The following is a 16,658-nucleotide window of genomic DNA, read 5'->3' as shown; positions in this document are numbered from 1 at the left end:
TGAACTTTGTTTATGCTGTTTAAGGCAAGCGCGAGAGAGCACGAGAGCACTGTGGACGCACGAGATTTAAAGGGGCCGCAGCATAAATCGGCTCATATTTAATGATGCCCCAAAATAGGCAGTTAAAAAAATTAATGAAAAAAAAATCTATGGGGTATTTTGAGCTGAAACTTCACAGACACATTCAGGGGACACCTTAGACTTATATTACATCTTTTAAAAAGACGTTCTACGGCACCTTTAATTTCTTTAAAACAAAACCAAAAAAATCCCACTGATCCCAAACTTTTGAACGGTATTGTATATCGGCCATTAAAAGCCCATCCGTCAACCTCTAATTAATTTACTAATGTATTAACAAGGTACATCAAAGAACACCATAACACATGTCAAAAAAAACAAAAAACAAACATGGTATGATCTAAAAAGCCAAGATACTTTTAGGTACTGTTTGTTAATGTCAGCTGCAAACCGTCTTCTGTTTGCCCCATGACAGTTATATAAACTCAATATGTCTTGCTCCTCATGACAAATTTTCTTCAAGGAGGCCAAAATGAATTTGCAGGCGTAGCAGAGAAAGTGTTTGGAACGGGATCCAAAAACATGTTCGTATTATTGAGAACCTCCCTTGCTACAACAGAGGCCAAGAACAAAGACATTCACTGTTAACCACTAATATCAACGCACTGCTTCTTGTACTGTCATTTTGACAAGTTGTGGTAAGCCTCTCACGGTGAGAGACACTCGAGCGAAACACTTGTATGCTCCGTCCGTTTTTAAGTGACACTTGCTTATGGAACATTAGGAAGGCATATTTAAACGAAAAAGACAAGATGGCCTAACTGAGTGCCATAAATAAAACAAAAGCATTCCTTTGGCTTGGGAAAAGAAGCAGTTATGTAGGTCCACTACTATGGTTACACACTGTGTGCACCGAAACACGAAAGGCCGAGGGTTGTGTGCCTTCCTGCTCTGAAAACAAGATCTATTATTACCTGGACCGCTCTGGTTGGCCGTTGTCAGCTGTTGCCATGGTGAACCTCTTTACCCCAACAGACTGCACAACGCATCTCTCTGGAGACCTTCGGTTATTAGGGCTCTGGTCATGAAGTCTGCCATTTCCTGCAAAGAGAGAAGATATCGCAAGGATCAGCCTGGCCACCAGACACCTGCCGCAGTCAGCAGTCCGGTTCATCACTGCCAGAACACACACTGCTGCAGGCCTACGACTCTAACAAGGCCCTGTGTGTTTCGGCTAGTCATCAATTCTGCAGAAATACAGTGTGCTGTGCCAATAACCCGGACCATAAATACGTGATACGCGCCAGGCGTTTCTGAACACAAGCGAGCGGTTATTCTTTCGCTATTCTTACAGTTTGTCAGCCTATGACTGTAAATGGAAAAAGTCAAATTGAGTGCACGGAGGGGGAAACCTCATATGGCGCAGATGTAAAATATCCTGGTGCTTTTTCCTGAGCCCTATTAGGAGGCCGGAGAGTGGAATGTTCTCCCTGCGGCACTTCGGAATGCAGACGAAAGGAAACAAAGCTAAATAAATACGCAGGACAAGGATTTCTCAATCCTCCAAAAACAACAGTAGAGCTCCTGACCGTAATCATTTCCTTAAGGTCAAAAAGGCAGCATAAGGAGGGCCTCCTCCAACTGGAACAACAGCAGCGCTGCCATGCGCGCCTCCAGCGGGCCCCAGTGTCTGGCTAAGAGGGAACATGAGGCTTCTTGTATACGGTTAAACGAGCAGCTAAAGTCTCATGACTCAACTGCAAACAAAGCCTCCTGTATCGCAGACCCTCTGTGCCGTTTCCTGCGAGAGAACAAGCAGACATGCAAAAACAATCATCGCCGTTAATGATTGCAAAAAAAAAAAAGCTGTGCTGTAAAATGTCTGGTAATTTAACCCATTAGAAAAATAACAAAAATGAAACTAACTGTTGTCTATTGTAATATATAATAAAATGTAATTCTTTCCTGCGATGGCAAAGCTGAATTTTCAGCATCATTACTCCAGTCTTCAGTGTCACGTGATCGTTCAGAAATCATTCTAATATGATGATTTGCTGCTCAAGAAACATTTCTTATTATCATCAATCTTGAAAACAGTTGTGTTGCGTAATATAAATAAAAAAAAGTTCAAAAGAAAAGCATTTATTTGAAACAGAACTCTTTTGTAACATAATAAATCTCTTTACTGTCACTTTTGAATTTAAAAGGGGACCTATTATGCCCCTTTTCACAAGATGTCTCTGGTGTCCCCAGAATGTGTCTGTGAAGTTTCAGCTCAAAATACCTCACAAATCATTTATTATAGCTTGTCAAATTTGCCCCTATTTGGGTGTGAGCAAAACATTTTTGTGTGTGTCTCTTTAAATGCAAATGAGCTGCTGCTCCCAGCCCCCTTTCCAGAAGAGGGCGGAGCTTTAACAGCTCGTGCTTCAGTTACTCAACAACAACAAAGCTGGAGAATCTCACACTGCCAAAATTACGATTGTCAGTAACAGTGTTCAGCCTTACATTGTTCAAACCGGAGTCGGACACTGATGGAGAGACTCAGGAAGAACTTTTAGAATGCATCTGGATGTTTCTGAATGGTTAGTGGATAAATTAATGTAGTTGCTGTGGAGTTGATTCAACTCATCGAGTTGGCGTCATGTTCATCATGTTCATCTTTAGTGCAAATCCAGCATTGAATTGACCCTCATTTGTGAAGTAGTCCGTTGTAAAATGACGGCATGGTAACACTCTACTACAACAACTCTTCCTCTTCTCTAAAGCAGCTCAACATGGCCTCACCTCTTTTGTTGCATGTTCCTGGGGGCAGGGTTTATGTACATTTTGGGGTTTGTGATGTCACCAACCCAGGAAGCAGTTCACTGTAGTCCCTACCAGCTGATTGTTGAAGTCTTTAAAAAACGATTACTGTAAAAGAAAAAAATCTCTTTTTGCATTGAACTTTGACCTTCGTAACTTTGCAGATGTTGTTTATGCTCTAACAGCAACATTACACACTAACAACTTAAAAAATTAATTCATAATCAAGGACCCCTTTTGCATCCTTAATAAATAAAAGCATTCATTTCTTAAATTCTTAACTTCTTAACTTAACTAAAAAATCTTATAAAACTATATATGCATATGTTATGTGTGTGTGTGTGTGTGTGTGTGTGTGTGTGTGTGTGTGTGTGTGTGTGTGTGTGTGTGTGTGTGTGTGTGTGTGTGTGTGTGTGTGTGTGTGTGTGTGTGTGTGTGTGTGTGTGTGTGTGTGTGTGTGTGTGAGAGAGATCAATTGAAGGACCAATGGCAGACATGGAGAGTGTTTTAGAAACCTGTCTGAAATATATTTGGCCATAAAACTGATTTTTTTTTTTTTTTTTTTGAAAAAAGCAAAAAGTTTTAAATAGATTTTGATGGACTGCAGCATGTCCATTACTCATTTACATATTGAAATGCCTGAATGAAGGTCATAGAATTTTAATAAAAAAGTTGTCATAGCACGCAAGAGGAAAAATTTCAATAAACATATATTATAACATGAAAAACAAATCAATAACTTCATTAACCAGACTGTAGCAGTCATCAATTTTCTAGGTCATATTTTTTCCAACTGCATTCTGGGATTGTTTACTGTGACAGATGAAATCAACAGCTCCTGACAGGTCTATACGACGTTGCCAACGTTACCGCACAGATTCCGATCCCTTTTCCCAGCTGCCGCATGACGTCAAACCCACACGCGTCCACAGCTGCAAAACATCAGCTGTAAAGTTTGAGACCCGTGGCTGCACGGAGATCCATTCTGCTGCTTTTATAATTACACCAAACACAGAGCTGTAAACAACAGTCAGCATTTAACATGGAGCTGGCACCACACCAAGGGCCGGATTCTCGTAATAGTGCTGCCAGACGCACAATGCCAGACTGCTGCCCGTCGGGAGCACAGCTCTTACATGGCGCAGTGCTAGTGAACACCTAAAAACCCCATGCAGTTTAAACTCAGCACGAACTCTACAGGGAAATGGCATACAAAGCAGGGGTGTGAAGGTTGTCTAATGCATTAAGTGCATTATGGGGCACAAATAACCTTAATGCATTTGAAGGCCTGGCTAACATGTCTGTGCTCTATTAAGTTGTGACGCACGGCATGTGACCCACCCCCCAGCGCACATCAACACTGATGGAGGTCTCGGCAGGTAAGGGCACTGGCTAATAATATAGTCTGCCATTTATGTCGGAAAGGGCATCCCTGCGGGGGGCAGACAGACTCTCCTGGTATCTCCCGGTTGATATGGAAGCAGTGACAAGAAGCTTTCCAGATTTCAAAATGTACAATAAACACGTTAGGATCACAATGTAGGTCATGGTGTTAATAAAACATGCTAGTGTGTATATATGTATTCAGCAGAAATGCACTAAATTGATCAAAAATGACAGGGAAGACTTTTACATTGTTACAAAAGATTTTTATTTAAAATAAATGCTGCTCTTTTAAACTTTCTATTCATCAAAGTATCCTGAAAAATGTCATGGTTTCTACAAAAATATTAAGCAGCATATCTGTTTTTAACATTGATAATAACAAGAGATGTTTCTTGAGCAGCAAATCAGCATATTAGAATGATTTCTGAAGGATCATGTGACCATGAAGACTGGAGTAATGATGCTGAAAATTCAGCTTTGACATCACAAGAATAAATTGCATTTTGAAATACATTAAAATAGAAAACAGTTATTTTAAATAGTAATAATATTTCACAATATCTCTGTTTTAACTGTATTTTTGATCAGATAAATGCAGCCTTGGTGAGCAGAAGAGTCTCACATGAGAGACTTTCAGAAACATTAAAAAATCTTTCTGACCTGAAATTTGTGAACAACATACATAAAGCATTTATATAATCAGATTAAATAACCGCACAATAGACAATTTTAAAGATGATGTCATCTCCCTAAGATAAGTAACCGCATATCGACATAGCGTTTGTCTAGTACGAGCTAAAATTCCTACCCGTAAATCTTTGATGAGGTAAGACCACATGAATTGCTGTTGAGGGCATCTACAATATTCATATCCCTTAATGTAAAATCTTCAGGCTTCTCCACCAACATGATTTGACTCCTGTTTCACCTACAGTATCTGATTTTACTATCTTCACTGCCCGTTTGGACACATCTGACTGACCTAAAGGCTAAATGAATAAAAAAAAAAAAAAAATGAAATGTCAAGCACTGACTGTAGTGTCTATTGTAAAAAGTTTTCCTGCTTCTCGTTTAATTATAATACATGCAGTGTTTAAGATTACTTTTTTTTTTTTTTTAAATGACTACATGGAATGTTTATGCTTTTAAAAACTGATTTGTCACACCACAGGACCATTTAGGTGAACAACAAAACTGCTAAAAGGTGATTAAAAATGGAAATAAGGTGAATCTAGTGACTGACAAATAATCATTGTTGACATTTTAAATTAAATATTCATAAAAACTATTGTGTTTTTATTGTTATCCCCCAAACACAATAAAAGCTGCTAAATTTATTTACCTTCTGACCAAAGCATGTATGAGTTCTGATAATCTCCTAATCTCCTAGTGCATTACTCATAAACAGGTGAATATAAAAGTATCCTCTACACGACAAAATCTTCACACTCCAGATTTCGCCTCTCCGCATGTGTTTAATGCCGCTTTGATGATGTGCACGAGAAACAAAAGGAAGGTTGGCTAAAAATAGCTTGTTTCAATGGAGAGAAAGAACAGTCTGACAGCTGAAAAGATGGAGCAACGCTGCCACTGAAATAGCTGGGTTGCCATGACGACCAGATTGATGCTCACAAGTGACAAAATGGAGTCAGTAGCAACAGACATCTTACTACAGAATTTTCCCACTGTCTCGATGCACACGACCCGGGCAAACCCACAACCTGAATCCTTTGTGTTTACACTTGCTGATTTTAGAGTATCCCTGAATTTACCTCAAATTCCGTGGAATACTCAATCTGGAGGAGTGCATTGTTTGTGTATGTAGTGTATGTCGAATGTGCGGTTATAAGAAAACGGACAGAACTAATGCTTTTGATGAGAATTTTCACACTCCAGGAAAAACACACACTGAAAAACTGCAAGCCATAATTAACTCTCTGTTCTCCCACACACATCCATCAACGCGAGTCTAAGAATAAGCTCCGACGTCTGGGAAAGCAATCCTGCGTTCATGTGGGAGACACCGAGGGGGTTGCAACAGCCGGCGGATTAGATTCAGGTGGGAAAATTCTCCCAGGTTTCAGGCTGACGGGCGTGTGTCAGCGACCCCCATCTCTGAGCGCACGTCTCGCAAATTGGAAAAATAGAAAATCAGGAATGTTGTTTGTGATAAGTACTCTTCCAATGTGTTTCGGCCTAGTCTAGTATACTCAAACCACGGTTACACAACACTGCATAGGGTAATTCAGATCTTTAGCGGCCTGTTTAATGACACAAACTACTTGAAGATACTAAAGCAGCTGTGTTACCAGGTCAGCCTGTGCTAACATGCCCAAAGCTTTCCAATAACAAGCCTCTGCTCTCTTCGACAGGAGCAAAACAGCGTGACTGAGGCGAACAGCTTGAACTGTTCATATTTACACAGCTGTTCAGCGGTGACACCTCTTTCAACAACTGCTTTTTGCCTTAATTGGTTTTTTTAGAGCAAAAGCAAGTCTTCAATTCAATCCGGAGGAGTGACAGATTGGTTGAGTGATGGTGTCTAAAGGGAAAAGGCATGCTCGGGGATAAATTACTGGTTTTGGAGTTTGAGAACATGAGGTTCTGGGCTGAGCTGATCATTGTTGCCTCTTAAACAGGAAACTAAAAGCAGGCTGTTTCTTGGCGGAGGCGAAGCACAATGGATTCCAAAGCCTGTAGCCATGGATGCAATGAATGCCATTCGAAATTAGTGATAAGATATGAGACTTAACCAAAGAAAATATGCTGCAAAATTTGTGCAGGAGTAATTAATTAAAATGCTGTGACTACTTGCCAAAACATAGTCCATGCGTATTATGAAAAAAAAAAAAAAAAAAAAAAAAATTGCACTGTACGTTTCATTTTTCTATATTTAGATATACTGCCTCACAAAAATACAATCAAAAAGCAAGCATTTAATTAGCCAAGAAAGCTTTTAGATTCAACCACCCAGAATGTTTTGGGAGATATTAAAAAAAGACAGTTTTATGCTGTTATGGATAATCATTACCTCTGATTAATCTAAAACCTACATTACAATAATATAAAAGGAGTTTTTTTTTTTTTTTTTCTGTTCGTAGTGCAAAAACAAAAATGAAGTAGTGACGCTACTGCCATCAAGTGGTTTTAAATTGAATGCCATCCATAATGCCACTCTAAGACTTAAAAAATAGCTGTGCATTGAAAAAAAAAAAAAAAAAAGTAAAGCTAAATGCACACACAAAATCTGGGCCTAGAAGCAAAATCAAATAATCAGATATTTGCTGTTAATGACCAAATTACTTTCTGTCAATAAAACAAAAACAGAGAAAATGATACATGAGAGAAACCAACCTTGGTTTTTGAGAGAGGATCTTTGAGGTTTGATGGTGCTTCTTGATGATGTCCAGTGGGTGGGTTTAGGAATGACCTTCCGTGGTGCAGGGGCGTCCAGAAGGCTTTTATGCCCACCTGCTTGTTTCTCTCGGCGCACATCCTTTGAGACTGCAGGAGAAATGGACCAATGTAGAAACAATAATATAAGCACACTTTGTTTGGGTAATTAATTATATATATATATATATATATATATATATATATATATATATATATATATATATATAATCCAAACATACAGTGGCCCCAAAAAGTATTTGGACACTTAAGCCAGCATTAAAAATATATAAAAGGTATTTGCATTTTATAACAGAAATATCAAAACAAATTATTTTAAAGGTGCCCTAGAATTAAAAATTTAATTTATCTTGGCATAGTAAAATAACAAGAGTTCAGTACATGGAAATGACATACAGTGAGTCTCAAACTCCATTGTTTCCTCCTTCTTATATAAATCTCATTTGTTTAAAAGACCTCAGAAGAACAGGCGAATCTCAACATAACACCGACTGTTACGTAACAGTCGCGGTGTACACCCCAATATTTGCATATGCCAGCCCATGTTCAAGCCATTAGACAAAGGCAGAACGTCTGGATGTGCACAGCTGAATCATCAGACTAGGTAAGCAAGCAAGGAAAACAGCGAAAAATGGCAGATGGAGCAATAATAACTGACATGATCCATGAATAACATGATATTTTTTATGATATTTGTAAATTGTCTTTCTAAATGTTTTGTTAGCATGTTGCTAATGTACTGTTAAATGTGGTTAAAGTTAAGGCCGCAGCCTGAATCGGTGCATTTCTAATGATGCCCCAAAATAGGCAGTTAAAAAAATTAATAAAAAAAATCTATGGGGTATTTTGAGCTGAAACTTCACAGACACATTCAGGGAACACCTTAGACTTATATTACATCTTGTAAAAAAACATTCGATGGCACCTTTAAAAATAGCATGAAATAATACACTATTCGAAATGAAGTCAAACCTGTTTATTGTTAAAGAGTTAGTTCACCCAAAAATGAAAAAGCCGTCGTTCGGACGTAGAACCTGGAAGCCCTGAACGTAAACAGTGTAGGAGAATGACACAGAAGAGAAGAGATTGTTGAATAAAGTCGTTATTTTTGTTTTTGCGCACAAAAAGTATTCTTATCGCTTCATAAAATGAAGGCTGAAACACTGCAGTCATAGTACCTTTCTGGACCTTGAAAGTGCCAGTTAAATTGCTGTCTATGGAAGAGTCATACAGCTATTGGATTTCATCAAAAATATCTTAATTTGTGTTCTGAAAATGAACGAAGGTCTTAAGGGTGTGGAACGACATGAGTGTGAGTAATAAATGACTGAATTTTCACTAACCCTTTAATATGATGAACTACACCTGTGGTTATTCTGTTAAGACACCTGTGTGAACTGACGTCATATGAATTAAAGGGGACCTATTTTGCCATCTTGATTTTGTTTTTGGGGTCTACTAGAATAGATTTTTATGTTTGAATGTTTAATACACATTATTTTTCACATATTTGACATTTTTTACAGCACCTCTCTTCCCAGTCCTTCAGTATCGCTTTTAGTTCCGGTCTCTATGAAGCCTCTCCTTCCGAAAGCACAGTGTGCTCTGATTGGTCGGCTGGAACAGTGTGTTGTGATTGGTCAACCTCTTGAAGCATGTTTGGGAAATGTCAGGCTCCTTGCAATGACCGTGAGTTTCAACACACTAACACAACTCAACCAGGCCTCGCCTCTTTTTTTTTTTTTTTTCTTTTTTTTTTTTTTTTGTGAATGCATTGGTTGTGAATTATTTAATAGGGATAGGGATATTGTGACGTGTTTGTTGTCAGAAAAAAACTGAAGACTACAATCGAGGGACAATCGTGTTTCAGGGAGTTCGGAATCAGCGCTTGATGATATAGAGAATAACTCCCTTTGGAGTGAACTTTGTAACTTTGCAGACCTTTTTGTGCTCAAACACCAACTACACTACAGAGAGTTGAAAATGTAAAAAAGCATAATAGGACACCTTTAAACATCCAAATGTGTCAAAATACTTCTTGGTGCCACTGTATTTATAGATAACATGTTATAGATAACATGACAAGGTCAAAACATTTACTATTATTAGAAGGGCTCATATTATTACTAATTTCTAAAACTTTCTATGTCATGGTGATTAATTCCGCCTCTCAGACAAAATCTGCATTTTGCCATTATAGATTCTGAAAATATTCAGACACGTCTACTAGAACTCACCTGACACTGGGCTTCTAGCAGAGGGTTGATCAGTGGCTGAGAGTCTGATGCTGCGACTTCCTAAGATCTGAACTGGCTGAGAGTCTGTCTGGGTGATTCCAGAGCCTGTGTGAAGGGTGGACTGCGAGTCTGTGTTCGCACGAGCCGCTACAACATCCAGAGCCGAGCCCAAAAGACGATTCTAAAGACAGAGGAGAGCGTCGGTGAACTGTGGCAAATGATAAAGTAATGCACAAATTGACAAACACAACCAATTATCAAGCAAACCTCTGCAGGTCTCTGAAACAAAGATGCTATACAACAACACGTGACTGCTTAAAACAGATATCTGGAATGGAAGTCTTTTTTCCAAATAAAACAGTTCAGTGTATTAACAGTTCAGTATATTACAGATACCTAATCTGTTCAGTATTTGGTACTTAGTTGCCTTGATGAACAAAGAACTATACTTCTATAAACAAGTCAGCATATCATAACAGAGGATATTAACAGTAACAAATACATTTAATTTAAGTGTTAAAGAGGGTGGAAAACATAACTAAAATATCTGATTTTACTATCTTCACTACCAGTTTGGACACATCTGACTGACCTAAAGGCTAAATGAATAAAAAAAGAATAAGGATGATTATAATTATATAACTAAATTGTGTTTTTGGTGCAATAAACCTTGTACATCATTTTAAGTAGACTTAAAATAAATAAATATATATATATATATATATATATATATATACAAAACAAAAATAAACAAAAATAAAAAAACAGAACAAAAAAAAAACTAACATAAAACATAAAAATGAACTAGAAAACAATACAATAATTAATTAAAATAAAATAAAATAAAATAAAATAAATGTCAGATTCTGCATCTCCGGATGTGGACAAAGATCTTGCTGTCTTTACCTGCAGTTGGATCTGCTGACATTGAATTGTCTCCAGGTGTTGCAGTCTTTGCTGGATCAGAATGTTAAGCTGCTCTTCCAGATGGGCTGCTCTCCCAGAAGTGTTCTCAGTACTGGCTGCCCTCCCCGGCGGGACACTGCCCTCTGCTGCCTGCAACCTCTTCAGCTCAGCAGTTACCAGTGCAATCTGAGCTTCCATCTCACTCTGAGCCTGAGGGGCCGAACAAAGACAGTTTAAGTTGACTGCTATACTGTACGATACTGTAATACTTTTTGAATTCATTTATGTTATAATGCTAATGTCTACCTTCATAAGTGGTGCTGTGGCAGCAATAGTAGCAGCTGTTACAGCTGCCACACTTGCAGAAGTCCCAGGATCTCCTAATGGAAAAGCGGAATCTGACTGGCCTCTTGGAGTCTGGGATCTGTCTTGGCCCAACACTTGTACGGTCACATTTCGCCTTAAAGGGGCACTTTGGGATCTGAGACACAGTGAAATATCCATATGTGCAAAATGACCATGAATGATCATAGGAGTGACTGAATGGAAGAAGACATTACCTCTTCCTGAGTGCTGCAGCAACTGCTTCTCTCCCATCAGCAGAGTAGGTAGAAATTTGCACATCTTCACCTGCAGTGTTCAGAAATGTCAAATCAATTTACATTAGTGGCATTCAGCACATGAAAAGCATATAAGCATAGTTTATAATAAAAAAAATAATAAAAAAAAATTATATATATATAACAATAATATGGTACTAACATAATTCAATATAATATAACCATAATATACTATAACACAATAATTAATAAAACACAAGATTAAAAAATAAGTCAAATTTAGATGAAAACAAACTAATAATTGAGTAAATGAGCAAATAAAAATTAGATTACAATAATAAGTAAATAAATAATAATCTACATTACTATAATAAGTATAAAAAAAAAGAAACATAAGTTGTCACCAGGGGTGCATTTATTTAATTAAAAATACAGTAAAAACTGTAATATTGTGAAATATTATTACAATTTAAAATAACCATTTTCTTATTTCAATATATTCAATCTTGTTTCAATATATTTTATAAAGTAATTTGTTCTTGTGTTGGCAAAGGTGAATTTTCAGCATCATTACTCCAGTCTTCAGTGTCACATGATCCTTCAGAAATCATTCTAATATGCTGACCTGCTGCTAAAGAAATATTTAATGTGTACAATTGTACAAAATATTTGTGTACAATATTTTTTTTCAGGATTATTTGATGAATAGAAAGTTCAAAAGAACAGTGTTTATCTGAAATCTAATCTTTTGTAACATTATAAATGTCTTTACTGCCACTTTTGATTGATTTAATGCATCCTTGATGAATAAAAGTATTAATTTCTTTAATTTCTTTTAAAAAAATAAAAATAAAAATTCTTACTGACCCCAAACTTTTGAACGGTAGTGTATAATGCTACAGAAGCTTTGTATTTCAGATAAATGCTGTTCTTTTGAACTTTCTATTCATCAAGGAATCCTAAAAAAAAAAAAAAAAAAAAGGTACACAACTGTTTTCAACATTGACAATAATCATAAATGTTTATTGAGCAGCAAATCATCATATTACAATGATTTCTGAAGGATCATGTGACACTGAAGACTGGAGTAACGATGCTGAAAATTCAACTTTGCCTTCACAGGAATAAATTACTTTATAAAATATATTCAAACTGAAAACAGTTATTTTAAATTGTAATAATATTTCACAATATTACTGTTTTTACTGTAATTTTAAATTAAATAAATGCAGCCCTGTGAGCAGACGAAACTTCTTCATATATATATATATATATATATATATATATAAAATACTGGCTGCTAAATATATAATTTTTCAAATTAATATTATAATATTCAAATGAGATCTTAGATGACTTTTAAATTATCATATTTGGGGTCCTTTGCATCTAAAAGATTGAAAACCCCTGTACAATAATATTACATTATATAATATAACAAAAATTCTACCTTTTGAGTTTGAGTTTCCTGTCTGCATGACTGTATTTTGACCTTTACTTTTCTCTTTCCTGGAGTCCTACGTGACAGACACTTTTGTTAATTAACACAAAAATGACAAAATACTTTAATCAAGATAAGTTTAAGTTGTTTAGAAACAAACCAAATATAAGTAAACCCAAGTAAACAAAATCTCACTTTGTCAAAAAGCTCAGCAAATTGATTTGATGGTCCAACAGCCTGTTGTTCATCTGGTCCAGCTGAATTCAGATAAATATGAATGTATTCTATTAATCATTTAATTGATCTCACAGTTGAACTAAAATCAGTCTAATGGTGTTACCTGTATCTGCAGCTGAAGGGATATTCACAGGTGGGATTTCTTTCTCATACACAGAATGAACATGTTCAGAGTCTGACAGTCTCCTGATGTAAATGTCAACTGTATTCTGGCTCTTATGCTGTATTTCCTCTCTGCTGACAGCCAAAGCAGCTCTGGTTGAGTGAATTAAAACATCTGCTGCATCAGAACTGGACGCAGAGTCGTTTAAATGTGTGTTATTGATCACAGACACGCAACAAGAGTCCATTTCCACTTCTATATCAGTAATAAGACAGTCCAAAAAGAGCTGTAGGTTGTTGTTCAGTGATGTCAGTCTTTACACGGTAAATAAAAACAACATTGTACGCGCCCATTAAAGCGGTTATAAAGCGTCTTACCGTACGGGTGAAGTCAACATAACATAACGATTAATTGTAAGGATTTCCAGAGATGTCCGCGGATGACACACGTCAATCACGCTGATGTTGTTGTCAGGATTTGTTTTAAATTTCCCGCCGCGGGTGATTTTTAAAAGCAACAAGTTGTACCAGCCTCTCTTATTTCTGTTATTATATTAAATCCCGTCTCCATATCGTAGTATTTTAATGTGATATTCAAAGGAAGCTTTATTTCAGTTCACTTCAGCTGTAAGTCCAGTTATTTTCACAGCGTCGATAGTTGCCGACAACAAAACTACACAACTGTGATCTTGGAAACAACGGCATGACGTTAAACAGATTTCAAAATAAAAGTATGTCTTCTATTTGTTTTGGTATCAGAAGTCTTTACACTGCTGCCCCCATTTGATCGATATCAGAATATGTTTTTTTGTGCGGAAAACATGAGAAATAAATATTTATTTGCTTTTGTTGTTGTTGTTTAGTCTTTATCTATAAATGTATCTAAATCTAAGGAATTTTAGAACATGCGTGGTTATGAATTATATATATATATATATATATATATATATATATATATATATATATATATATATATTTTTTTTTTTTTTTTTTTTTTTTTAATACTGTAAGACAAATAATGATTATAAAAAAGACAAAGTAAAAAAAAAAAAAAAACTGTTTTACAATATTTAATATTTGAATATTAAGACGGTCCGATTAAAAACTTAAATAATCAAAATAAGGGATGGTTGTCCTTTACTGTTTATCATGACATTACATGTTAAAGAAGAAAAGTGTTATAGACTAAAATTAAACTCTTCATAATACACCTCCAAACAAGAGCTTTTTTATAGATATTTTTTTAAGGATTCGTACTGAATATTGGATTCCCTCGTTCATGTTTTCAGTTTTTAATTCATAAGGGCTCTTATTTGTTGCGAAAGTGCCGCTGTGAAGCAGCGGATATCTGTTTTTTCTGTTCTCACATGTCCTTCAGACCCTGAGCTTTGACAGCAAAGGTATCCGCATTACTGTTTTATTTATTTTTTTAATGTCCATTGTCAAGTGCTTGGTACGTTTGTTGTCTAAATCTTATTTACTATGACGCTATTATTGATTTAATTGTTTTGAAAAGCATTTTCAGTGTTATAAATGTACATGTGAGATAATGCTAAAGGCTAATGTAGCCACTTATCATCAAACTGATTTGCTCTGGGGCCTCTGTCACAAGAGAATTATTTAGTTGTACGCTGTCAATGAGAACAGGGAGGTCTGCTGTTTTAATGAAATTCTTGTAGTAATTTTATTTAATTTTATTCACAGCATCCTACTGTATTGTGAGTATGGCAGCTCAGGTTACTGAATCAGACCAGATCAAACAGGCAAGAGGAACCTTACAGACATAATCATACACACAGTCTATTTATACTTCTAAAATCATTCATCCCTTTTATTGGCCATCTTTGTATTCTGCAGTTCAAAGAATTCCTGGGAACCTATAATAAGCTGACAGAAAACTGCTTCATGGATTGTGTTAAAGATTTCACTACAAGAGAGGTCAAGCCAGAGGAGGTGTGTGATTATGGTTATATTTCTGCTAGCTTTCTTAAATATCCTTTCAAATAATTAAGTTATTATTAAACCCAACTATGAATTTGACTTTAATGTAACTTTTATTTCCAGACCTCATGTTCTGAGAGCTGCTTACAAAAGTACCTGAAAATGACGCAGAGGATCTCCATGCGCTTCCAGGAATATCACATCCAGCAGAATGAAGCATTGGCTGCTAAAGCCGGCTTGTTAGGACAGCCGCGATAATCGACTACTGCTGGACTGAACTCCAGACCAGTGTTCCAGCATGGAGCAGGGCCCTCCAAACTGGAGCAGCAAGACAGAGGATGCAGGCACCAGGAATAGTGTGAGAAGGCCTCTCATGTCTGCCAGCTCTCCGGATAATTGACTTGTTGGGATTTTTGGTTTTCCAAAGGACAGACACTCTCTTTTTGACTGTCATGCTGGTTTTCCGTAAAACTCGAAAGATCTTAATTGTTTTTTTGTTTTTTTTTTATGTTAGAATGCTACAAAATAAAATGTTAGTCAACTCTAACATTGTCTTGTTCATGCATAATTTATCAATGAAATAAAAAAACTAAATGCTTAACTAGGATGAATTCTGATCTATGCTACACTGAAAAAAAAAAAATACTTGTAGGATTTACTTGATAAAATGTGTTAGTGCAAATTGTTACGATTTTAAGTTAATTTTACTGCTACTACTCTGTACAACATACCTTTTATTATCAAGGAAAATCTACTTACTATTGAGCTGAACATTCTTAAAGAAATTAAGTAAATATTACTTAATTCTATATATAAAATAAATATAATTACTTAAGAAAATGTTATAATAAAGTTTACTTGGCAATACTTTTATTCAAATAATATAACACTGAATTAAACCATGCTTTTAAAGTGTATGCCTTACTTAGAAACATCTAAATAATACAATAGATATCTTGTAGACACCATATATACATAATAGAAATAATGCGGCAAACAGACTTCAGACAATATAATAAACAAAGATGGTAACATTTGATTTGAGTATAAATGTGTAATTTTGAGTAGATGTCACAGAATCTAAAGTTGCTGAGCCTAACAACAAAAGCAATGAGAAAACTAAATAATTTTATATATATATATATATATATATATATATTATATTATAAATTCATGCCCCAGTGCATGATGGGAACACCAGTATCAGTAGTTGAGTAGGTTTAACTTAATTTTATATCATTGATATTTATGCTTTAATTTCTACATGCTTGAATTGAGTATTAGTTTTTACGTTGTTTTTTTAAACTCTTGCCTGAACAACTTTTTCATGCAGAATTTTTTTTTTTTTCTCTGTAGTATTCACCTCAGAATTATTTCTATCAGTGTATCTGTGTCAATCTTACAAAAAAATAAAAAATAAATAAAAACAACATGCCCAGGTCATAGTTCGCCCGAAATTCAAAATAAAACTGCATTTTAATCTGCAGTTACACTTCTTACAATAAAATACTGGGATTGATTTATTTGAAAATTGTGAGTGTCAAGACATTTTGTTCTAGAAATAGTGTTGAAATTGTCTTATATTTGTGAATGTTGAACCCGTAAATA

At 35.8% G+C, this 16,658-nt stretch overlaps 2 protein-coding genes across 4 annotated transcripts in view; one reads left to right on the top strand and one right to left on the bottom strand.

The window, feature by feature from the left end:
• Nucleotides 1-13,777, bottom strand: part of kiaa0586 (KIAA0586 ortholog) — a 152,013-nt gene extending 138,236 nt beyond the window's left edge. For both annotated transcript variants that reach the window (XM_067367071.1, XM_067367072.1), the window contains exons 1-9: nt 13,111-13,777; nt 12,966-13,027; nt 12,780-12,846; nt 11,330-11,399; nt 11,076-11,250; nt 10,770-10,979; nt 9,864-10,044; nt 7,567-7,716; nt 996-1,122 (exon numbers count right to left, since the gene is read on the bottom strand). In XM_067367071.1, the coding sequence (XP_067223172.1) occupies nt 996-1,122; nt 7,567-7,716; nt 9,864-10,044; nt 10,770-10,979; nt 11,076-11,250; nt 11,330-11,399; nt 12,780-12,846; nt 12,966-13,027; nt 13,111-13,357 (1,289 nt within the window). In that variant the 5' untranslated portion in view covers nt 13,358-13,777. The remainder of the gene's footprint in view (nt 1-995; nt 1,123-7,566; nt 7,717-9,863; nt 10,045-10,769; nt 10,980-11,075; nt 11,251-11,329; nt 11,400-12,779; nt 12,847-12,965; nt 13,028-13,110) is intronic.
• A 649-nt stretch (nt 13,778-14,426) lies between these two features.
• timm9 (translocase of inner mitochondrial membrane 9 homolog) lies at nt 14,427-16,647 on the top strand. Of its 2 annotated transcripts, none has more exons than XM_067367685.1 (4): nt 14,427-14,509; nt 14,814-14,872; nt 14,967-15,062; nt 15,174-16,647. In XM_067367685.1, exons 2-4 carry the CDS (start codon nt 14,834-14,836, stop codon nt 15,306-15,308), a joined length of 270 nt encoding a protein of 89 aa, XP_067223786.1. In that variant the 5' UTR covers nt 14,427-14,509; nt 14,814-14,833; the 3' UTR covers nt 15,309-16,647. The 2 variants fall into 2 exon arrangements, with proteins under 2 accessions (XP_067223786.1, XP_067223787.1); XM_067367686.1 differs by having other exon boundaries at nt 14,466-14,562.
• Nucleotides 16,648-16,658: the final 11 nt, after the last annotated feature.

This window comes from Chanodichthys erythropterus, chromosome 18, assembly GCF_024489055.1.
Source record: "Chanodichthys erythropterus isolate Z2021 chromosome 18, ASM2448905v1, whole genome shotgun sequence".
NCBI classification, from domain to species: domain Eukaryota; kingdom Metazoa; phylum Chordata; class Actinopteri; order Cypriniformes; family Xenocyprididae; genus Chanodichthys; species Chanodichthys erythropterus.
This window is presented reverse-complemented; position numbering and strand designations above follow the sequence as displayed.

What these genes read in the sequence shown, in the direction of transcription:
- timm9 (XM_067367685.1), top strand. Translation starts at nt 14,834, where the DNA reads ATGGCAGCTCAGGTTACTGAATCAGACCAGATCAAACAG. An exon ending in AATCAGACCAGATCAAACAG is followed by an intron (nt 14,873 to 14,966) that starts GCAAGAGGAACC and finishes TGTATTCTGCAG; the next exon opens with TTCAAAGAATTCCTGGGAAC. An exon ending in GAGAGGTCAAGCCAGAGGAG is followed by an intron (nt 15,063 to 15,173) that starts GTGTGTGATTAT and finishes TTTTATTTCCAG; the next exon opens with ACCTCATGTTCTGAGAGCTG.